The sequence below is a fragment of the Sminthopsis crassicaudata genome, chromosome 3 (assembly GCF_048593235.1).
Source record: "Sminthopsis crassicaudata isolate SCR6 chromosome 3, ASM4859323v1, whole genome shotgun sequence".
NCBI classification, from domain to species: domain Eukaryota; kingdom Metazoa; phylum Chordata; class Mammalia; order Dasyuromorphia; family Dasyuridae; genus Sminthopsis; species Sminthopsis crassicaudata.
Window position 1 is genome coordinate 503413673 of NC_133619.1, and position 10263 is coordinate 503423935.

General features: G+C 33.6%; 1 protein-coding gene across 1 annotated transcript; it reads right to left on the minus strand.

The window, feature by feature from the left end:
* Window positions 1-1307: 1307 nt before the first annotated feature.
* On the minus strand, window positions 1308-2237 carry LOC141559758 (olfactory receptor 8G1-like). Its single transcript, XM_074297466.1, has one exon. It carries the CDS (start codon window positions 2235-2237, stop codon window positions 1308-1310), a length of 930 nt encoding a protein of 309 aa, XP_074153567.1.
* Between the last annotated feature and the right edge of the window lie 8026 nt (window positions 2238-10263).

Here is a 10263-nt window from a genome sequence, read left to right on the forward strand (position 1 = left end):
TCTTTTTAAAATTCAGGTCTATGTCACTTTCTTCCATTCAATGAATCTGAATGACTTTCTATTACCTCTATGATCAAATAAAAATCATATATTTATAATGAAAGCCCTTCCCTGTCCTTTCCATGATTCTTATACCTTCTCATATTTTGTTTCCATGGGTTTTCTGAATTAGTGATACTTACCTCCTTATTGCTTCTTGTACATCATATGACTCCATGAGTATTTACTAAATTTTTGCACATCTGTAATTCTCTCCCTCATCTCCAGCTCCTCCTTCCCTGATTTTGCTTCAAGACTGAGATATAGTCCATCTTGTAGAAGAAGCTTTTCCTGACTTGTGTTAGTGCAATTGCCTTCCCTGTAGGGATTGCTTCCAATTTATATTTTGTACATATCTTGTTTGTACAGTGTCCTTTTATACTTTTTGGTATCTTACATCTATACATGTAAACTCATTCCCTCCAATGACCCTATTGCCTGCTAGTAAGTTTACAGTTTGATCATTACAACTCTTAAGCAAATAATTGGTTATTTTGTTCTTCATTCTGAATGGTCTTTAGAATACAACATTTTATTGATCAGTTCTAAGTTTCTATAAACCTTGAAAATTTGGCAAGGCTAATCAAAGTTAGTGGTATTGGTAACTAATGGACACACAGTTTACTAAAGGGCACAAAGACATCTACAGAATTTGAGTACTCTACAAATTTTAATGACAAGAAACTTACCAAGAAAATGAAATTATCATATTAACAGTATACAGATACTGAATTTAGTCAATTAATTGGTTGGGTTGGCCAAGTGCAGAGTAGAAGGAAATGGGTCAAGATTGAATGGAATGATATAAAAAATGGAATGCATAGCAAGAAAAAAAGCAGAGCAGTTAAGATACATGAGTTGCTTGTTACAAGAGTGAACAAAAATTACAAAGAGATGAGTGCCTTCAGAAGTGAAATCTTTAGAATATAATGGTAGTTACACCACTATGCAGTTCTTAAATCAGCAATAAATAATATAAAAATATCATGTATTTGTTTTGATGAGGTCATCAAAACAAATATATGATATGTTGATAAGGTCATCAAAACAAATACATGATATTTTGATAGTATTATTGGTATATTTGATTATTATGAATGATCTGAAAGAAGCACTGTAATATATTTGAAAAGATAGAAAATCATGGAGAAATTCCAGAAAAGAAGTTGTGAGTAGAAGATATACATTTGAAAAAAATGATTTTTTCAAAAGGAATACATTTTCAATAACAATCTATAAACTAGTTACCCTGGCATTTCTTTTCTTCATCAGAACATTCTTCTCTCCATGAATTTCCTCATAGCAGTTTTCACATCCTTGTTCCTCAGGCTGTAGATCAGGGGATTCAACATGGGGACAAGGATTGAGTAAAACACAGAGGACACTTTCCCTTGTTCCATGGAGCTGACTGAAGAGGGCTGCAGATACATGAAGGTAGCTGAGCCAGAGAAGATAGAAACAGCTACCATGTGGGAGCTGCAGGTACTGAAAGCTTTGGACCTCCCTTCAGTAGAGCGGATGCGAAGAATGCTAGAAATAATGAAGATGTAAGAGCTAAGAATGATCAGAGTTGGAATGAGGATATTAAATGCACTGAAGCCAAGAACCACCACTTCATTAATGTAGGTGCTAGAGCAAGAGAGTTCCAGTAGGGGATTAATATCACAGAAGTAATGGTTGATGACGTCCTTACAGAAGAACAGTCTATGCATACATCCTGTGTGAGCTGTGGCACCAACCAAACCCATAAAGAATACACCACCTACCAGCCAAATGCACACCTGATGGGACATAATGACATTATATAACAGGGGCCTGCAAATGGCAACATAACGGTCATATGCCATAGCTGCTAACATGTGACCCTCAGCAATTATAAAAGTGAGGAAGAAAAAGAGCTGAGTCATACACTCATTGTAGGAGATGGTGTTTTTCTCTGACACAAAATTTACCAACATTTTGGGAGTTATTATGGTAGAATGACAAAGATCAATGAAAGATAAACTACTGAGTAAATAATACATGGGAGTGTGGAGGTGAGAAGTGACTCCAATCAATGTTATCATGCCCAGATTCCCCACAACAGTAACCACATAGATGCTTAAAAATAGTAGTAAAAGGGGAATCTGGAGCTCTGGCTTGTCTGTTAGTCCTTCAAGGATGAAATTTGTCACTGCAGAATTATTGCCTCTGTCCATTTGAAAAGGGGTGCTCTGTGAGAATGGGAAAAAAGCAGCACATCAGAGGAGATCCTCATGATTTTTCAGAGGTTCATAAACAATGAGAGGCTAGGGGGCAGTTAGGTGCTGCAGTGGACAGAGCACTGACCCTAGTGTCAGAAGAAGTTAAGTTTAAATCCAATCTTAGATATTTATTAGCTATGGATAGGTCATTTCACTTTAATTGCCTCCAAAAACAAAGAAAATATTAGGAAAGTGAAGCCAGGGCTCTTTGACGACTATTCTATATTTTCCATTTGCCTGTGGACACCCAGTGTCTCTGGTGGCCTGATGGGATTATGCGATATGTATACCCAACTATTAAAATTATCTTTATATCATTTTCCTCCAGTGAGTATTATGACAGGGCAAGGTTAGCAATAAGAGATATAATGGAAAATCAGACACAAGAAGAAATGACTACCAGTGTTTCTTTTTAGCTAATAACCTATCTTTGATATCCATGACTTGATTATGTATCTGAATTTCTAATAAAAACTCAGATGGCCTGTACCTATTTCAGAGATAAGAAAACATTTTTGAGATGTTCATTTTTTACCTGAGGTCAAAAAGTGAAAAATTCAATGAAATTGTGGTTCTCTATTTAATGAAGAACTACTGAAATCCAGGCACTGGAACCACTTTGACAACCAATATCTTTGCACTTTCCCTCATAGCAGTTTATTTCTTCACAAACTCATGTTGAGATCCTTGATGACCAAACAGGCTTTGCAGGTTGTGTTCCACAAAACCTTAGCTCCTAAGACTCTAAGCTTAGAAGGAGAATATTACTCACCTGGCAATCTTGTAACTTAGTGTTATCTTTCTCAGTGTTTTAGAAAATAAATGACATTTCTTAGGGTAATGGTGACATTTTGGGAAAACTATCCATGTACCATTTTTATTCTCAGTCTAATTAATATTATGGATCTCACATGCCAAACTCTCAAAATTCTAAAAGAGATCCAAATTTTTGTTTGTGGGTTTTGCGGTAGGGGTTCACTTTAGATGTAAGGGAACAAACAGCACTCATCAATATAACCAGAGTTGCTGGCTAATTTGGTATGAGCGTTTTCTCTTAAGACTGGAGAACCCTGGGATTTGATTAGAAGGACAAGAAGAGCTTCCTGAAGTCTCTTATCTATCTCACTAGGGATACAATACTTCTGATGCCAGCTTTTTTTTCTTTTTTTTTTCTTCTTGCTAATGGGTTTATTTTGCCTTATGTTCCAGAGGAAAAACATGATATATGGTTTCAGTGCTACAGAATAAGTGTTTCACATGAATTTTCTTAGATATATACCATTTGGTGAAATTATAAAGCTACCATGATGTTGGAGAGAACACAAATCTTTTTCTTTCTTTTTCTTATAGAAATAAGAAACTCTGGAGACAATTGGAATGTAGTTTTTAGATTCAGTTACTTTTTTTAAAATGTCATACTATTGTGGAAGGACTATGAGCCTTGAAGTAATGAATGATCTGAAAATGATTCCTTCTTATAAGATAGACTTATGCAAAGGGAAGCTAAACTGTACAATAGATAAGAGTACTGGGTCAAGAGTCATGAAAAAGTCCTCTTTGTGACTTCCACTTAGGCCTTAGATATTAGTTATGTGACTGGGCAAATCACTCAACCCTGTTTGCCTATTTCCTCATCTGTAAAATGGCTTGGAAAAGGAAATGAAAAATTACTCTAATATATTTCAAATGGGATCAAAAAGAGACAAATATGACAGAAATAACTGAGCAACTTAATATGTAAGACTGTCAAAAAAATAATAATCTTTCTGATATCAATTCTTGTATCAGTAAAATAGGTATAATAATACCACACAAGCTTTAATAATATAAATATAAGTTATTATTGTCAAATTCACCATCATATATGTATGTCTAAATATTTTGTAAACATATATGTATTTGCTTATATGATTATATTACTATATTATTTATATCATATATAAATAACAATTATAAATATCATTTATAAGTTATATATCTGTAACTTGATTTGTTTATGAAATGATCATTTAGAATATTACATTTATAAGAATATTTTGCCCAGGTAATACTGCAATACTTCAGGCATCTATGGATGCTCCTATCTACACAAACTACTATCCCTCTGTGGCTCAGTATATTTTCTGTGAGAAATGCTATTGGCAAAAAAATTAAAAAATAAAAAATTGTCATTTTGTAACCAAGCTCCTACATAAGATATAGAACTAGAAAATACCTTATAAGTCAACAAGCCTAAATAAATTTAAAAAATTTTTGAAAAACAAATAAATAAATGTCAAAAAGCCTGATCTCACATTACAGAAGATGAATATGAGAATCTAAGAAATTAGATGATTTGCTCAAGTTAACAAAAGCAAATGAGCTTTTAAATATAGTCTTCTCTTCAGATAAAAAACATGTAGCTAATGTCTGTGCATATACTTCAGACTTTTCAGGGTTGGCAAGAGGAAGAAAGAGCTTGTGCTCCTTGGCACTATCTTCTAGAATCCAGGGTTCGCTTCCCTCCAGACCATAATTTGGGCATTGTGATGCAGTGAGAAGAATGGTGAATTTGGGAGAAGGGGGAAGGAAGCATTGAACTTAGCATCACAAGAACTGAGTTCAAATTTGAGTTCTGTTATTTACTACCTATATGTGCTAGGACAGGTGAGTTTTCTGGGGCTCAGAATTTTCAATATAAAATGAAATGATTTTTATGTTACCACATCTATTATTTCATCCCAGATAAATGGCACACCAGCAAGTATTTGGTCTACTGGATAGCATGTTGTGCTTAGAGTCAGGGAAATGTGAGGTCAGATCAAGCCTCAGACCTTTACTTGCCATGTGTCCCTGAGCAAATCATGTAATCTCTATCAACAAAAATTTTCTCATTTTTCTCAGTAAAATATAATAACTTTCACCTTCTACTGTCATTTATATCAAAAGAAGATAATATTTATAAAGTACTTAATATAGTATCTGGCACATAGTAAGTACTTTAAAAGTGCTTGTTTCCTTCTTCTGTCTTTCCATACTTAATCTATCATGATAACAAATTCACCAACAAAAAATTAATTTAAAGTGCACTCCTCTAAATGTCAGGTTGGTTATCTCTCATATTTTCTAGCCAGAGAGATTTGTTGCCCATGAACTGAGTAAAAAGATTATCAGTCATACAACCCACTCTATAGAATTGTCCCCTCATGATTACCATGGAAGAATCTTGCAGAGTTGTACATTCCAATTTTAAGTTAAAATGTGGGAGTTCTAATATCCTAAGCATTCAGAACCAATCCTTGCTAATCATTTCTGCTTCCTGTCCTTCTGTAAACCCTTCTTCAAGGATATCAAGAGAAAAAAATGGCCATACTCTTGGGACTTCTTTCTATGGTGATGATGAACCTTTTTTCTTTGGTATAGTATGATAAACTAGCAAGCCCTGACTGGGTTCCATCATTGGAGCCTTTGGGGAATCTATCTTGATAAGCCCAAATCAGACTTAGGACTCTTTTCTATTCTTAATAGTCTCCTTCTATAGTCTTTGACATAGTGGCACACTATGGTCAAGAACACTACATAAAAACAAATTCTATGGAAAGAACAGTACTTCTATCCTAACAGGGCTATAGCTGACTGACTGTTAGAAACGGGTCTGAGATTTTTTTGGCCACCTCCCAAATTTACATATTCTTGGTTTTTAAGTAGCAATGTAATATAATAATACAAGCACTGGACTTGCAATTGAGTGTCATAGGTTGAATAAACTCTTTCCCAGAAATTTACTATCTTTTTGACCATTAATAAGCCATTTAACTTCCCTTTTCACCATATGTAAAAAAAACAACAAATCTCATATTTTTATGATGATTGTTTTGCAAATCTTAAATTTATCTATGTGAAAAATATGTGTTTTTTTTACTCTGAGGTTGACCTTTATTCCTATCCTTTAGACAATTAGAAAGATATATGGTTTCATAATTGGAGGTCATTAGGTCTCTATGGATAGCATGCCTTGTAATGTCATCTTTCAGGTATGCTCTCATAAACCAAAAATGTTTCTCTCAATTCCAGATAGATCTCTGTTGGCAACTCTCATTTATATATGCTAACAACTTATACAGCTACATATTATTTGCATTAGAGATACTTCCAAATCTGCATTTATATTAAACTTTTGACTACTCCTGATTAGTCACTTTCTTTCTTTGATTAGTAATTATTTAATATTGAGTAGCCTCTTTTAATTGCCTATGATTGTGTAGTAGAAGTATGATACTGCATGTTATTACATGACACTAAAATACGAGTTCACACTAGTCAAAAAAGGCTAATATTTATTTCTGCTAACTTAATGGATATGTGATATAATTGGTTAAGATAAAAGATGTTTGTCTGTAGCTACTTACACTGAAGGCACAGCTACTATACTATGAATAGACTATTCTTACTGAGAGAATAACCTTTTTGTCATAAGATGTTTCTTCTGTGCTTGTTCTCTATGCCTCTACCAGGTGCTCAAGGAATATAATGGAAAAAATTATGATTTGCTTAATATTTCTCTCTCTCCTCTCTCTCCCACTACCTCTCTGTTTCTATCTCTATCTCTGTCTCTCTGTCTCTCTATTTCACACACATATACACACACAAACACACTCATCCATATCCCACAGAAACATACATATATATGTCCCTTTGCTGTTTTCTGCTTACCTAGAAAAAAGATTTCTATCAGACTTATTTCTCTTTAGTATTATCAAATAATGGAATTCCTTCAGAACCCTTACCTTGCCTTAATATTCAATATATTTACAATCTAAGTCATCCATAGACAGTGAGTTGGGAAGCATAATTGCCTATTAAAAGTTGTAAAGGCCCATTCTCTTCTTTAGTTATGTATCTTCTCTAAAGTTATCCTTATACACTGATGTAAGGATACATAAAAACATCTAACCTCCAAGCAACAACCAAGATGCTAATCATTTTTAGCAATATATACTTTTAATAAATTCATTCTTTAAACAGGTTTCCCATTTCTGAAGCAAGTTAAATCTTGGGAGATGAGATTCATGTTTGGGTTACCACTTCATATATCTATAAATCATTTTTTGTATTTTTCTATCTATGCTCTATCAAAAAAAATGAAAATTTTCTATTGGGTAAATACTCCATAATTCCTATCTTATCAGTGAATCATTAGCTTCTGGTCATGACCATATAAGTTCTCATAAAAGTCAAAAGTCCCAGCATGAAATAGAAATTCAGAGGTAATATAATTCTACTGATAGCTAAATGAGAAAATTCCTCTCAAGAATTTTGAAATTTGTTGCCACATCTCTTCTTGAAGACATCTTATAATAGGAAATTTACTACTGCCTTTGAAGCTATCCAATTACATTTAGGATACATTAGGATAATTACAATTATTAGGGATTTTCCCCCTCACATCCTACTTTGTTCTTTAAAGTGAAGGAAAACAATCTCTATTTCCTTCAATTAATTTTCATTTTGCCTCATCTTCAGTATTCTCTCCATCCTGTTTTTATTCCCTAAAATTGGTAAGGCTTGTCAACATCCTTTTTAAAAAAATTTCTGATCAGAACATTGCTGATGTCTCACTTTCATATCCTTTTGTTAGTCTTCTTGGTTCTCACCTCATTTATCCTCATTTACTCTTCGGAAAACCTGGAGGAAAACTCAGTTTTCCTTATTTTTATAATGCTGTTTGTATGAAATTGGATCTTTCAGTGCTTACCATTGTTCTTTTATTCTAGTAGAATTTGTGCCCTGATCATGAATCCACCTCCAACATTAGATGGACCACCTTGGTTTCCCATATCAAAAATGAAGACATCCATTCTCTCTGTTTTCTTGTTCTTCTTCCTTGTTTAAAACATATTCATTCAGTCTGTTGAGCCTCTTCTTTGTTTTTCGAAGGGGACACCTCTCTAACCTTTGGTTGCAAAGTGAATAAAATTCATCCTTTGAAAGTTTTTTGTATTTCCTAAGTATTCTGAGGTGACACCTTTTTAGTTCAAAGATTTTAGCAGTTTTTTTTTTCTTCTGCTGGTAACCCAGTTGAAGATATATTTGGCTTTTGGTGGGAAAGGGGCTAAATCCTTTGCAGGGGAAAAGATATGGCTCTATGGACAAAGCTGGGAGACAGAAGTCCAGCACCAGAAAAATCAAAACTTCTTTGTCTCAGCCCATCATGGACTAAGTTAATAAAATTTGAGCTTTTCAATATAGGAAGGACTGAAGGTAGCATTGCTGCTGCTCTGATATAGATTCTTCAGAGAGCTGTCCAGTTTTGATGTGCATGACTGAAAGGCAGAAGTTGCATTTAGATCAGAACTTTTGGCCTATCCTTTTGCAGAGAACAGATTGAAGCTGTAATGAAATTCACTTTGTTCACCTAGAGTAGTTAATGATAGAAGCCATGACTGAAAATCCTACCAAGAGCAACTTAGTTTCTCTTTATGGTTAAGATTTTCATTCACATTTAAAGAAAAACTATTAATTGGATGTTTTATCCTTGTAAGCTTAAAATGGATAGAATCAAGAAATTGGGTGGTACTAGATCTCAGATTTCTCTCATCCACAGCTGAGTCAAATTCTTGATGTTGATGCTATTTTGGATAACAGAAGTTTTCTGTCCATAAAATGATGGTCACATTTAGATCAGAACTTTTGGCCTATCCTTTTGCAGAAAACAGATTGAAGCTGTAGTGAAATTCACTTTGTTCACCTAGAGTAGTTAATGATAGAAGCCATGATTGAAAATCCTACCAAGAGCAACTTAGTTTCTCTTTATGGTTAAGATTTTCATTCACATTTAAAGAAAAACTATTAATTGGATGTTTTATCCTTGTAAGCTTAAAATGGATAGAATCAAGAAATTGGGTGGTACTAGATCTCAGACTTCTCTCATCTACAGCTGAGTCAAATTCTTGATGTTGATGCTATTTTGGATAACAGAAGTTTTCTGTCCATAAAATGATGGTCACAAAAATCTTGTTGGCAATCATTAGTAAAGGACTTAAGATTAATGAAGCTTGGTAGTTTATAAACAAACTAGAATTTTTAGTTTTGAAATGAACTATCATTTAGAAGTTTAGAGTTTACATGTATGTAAAATTTCACCATTAACTTAGTTGGATTGTTGCATGCTGAAAATGGTTAACGGCACTAAAAAGTATACACTATTAAAATGGAAAAACCTGATACCCTATGTTGTAGCTAAAATTATATTGATACTTGTAGGAAGAATACAGCTATATGTGATCTCAATGAACTAATTTGTAATCAAATATAATAAAATCTTTAGATTACTACCTAAAGGCATACTCTCCATATATATATATGACTTTTATTATATTCTTCAGTATAATCTGCATTATTTCAGTTTGTCTTTGGAATTTTGGTTATGATGATAAATGCATGATAATGGAATATGTGAAATCATATAAGCAATCAAATTACATTTGACCTTTGAGGGCATAATTCAGAAGGGTTGTTACTGTTAAGACAATGGTGGAAGTTGGAAATCTTCAGTGGGGAGTTACACTGGACTGGTACTGAATCTACCCATTGTATTACAAAAGTTGATGCTAACTTGTCAATTTTATGCTCTAGCCACGAAAACATTTTGTGACAATTTTGGACTTTTGATTCATGAGAGAACTATTGAAATTGAATTACTGAATGATTATTTGGGGGAAGGAGCAGGGAAGGACTTATTATTGATGGCTTCAAATGGCAATTGATATTTATATTAAATGTATATACTATGGGAAAAAAAGATTTAAGCAGCTACAGATATAACTAAAGCTATATTACATGGGCTAAGAGCAAATCCCTGACAATCTATTATTTTTTTTCCAAAACTTGGAAAGCAAAGATATAGTTTGTACAGAGAATCTCAACCTAAAGCTGACTTGGAAAAATATCTTTATAAGAACAAAAATCTGGTGACCTCCTCACACACAATGTGCAAGAGTTA

Coding starts and splice junctions, on each gene's coding strand:
- LOC141559758 (XM_074297466.1), bottom strand. CDS start 2,237: ATGGACAGAGGCAATAATTCTGCAGTGACAAATTTCATCCTTGAAGGA.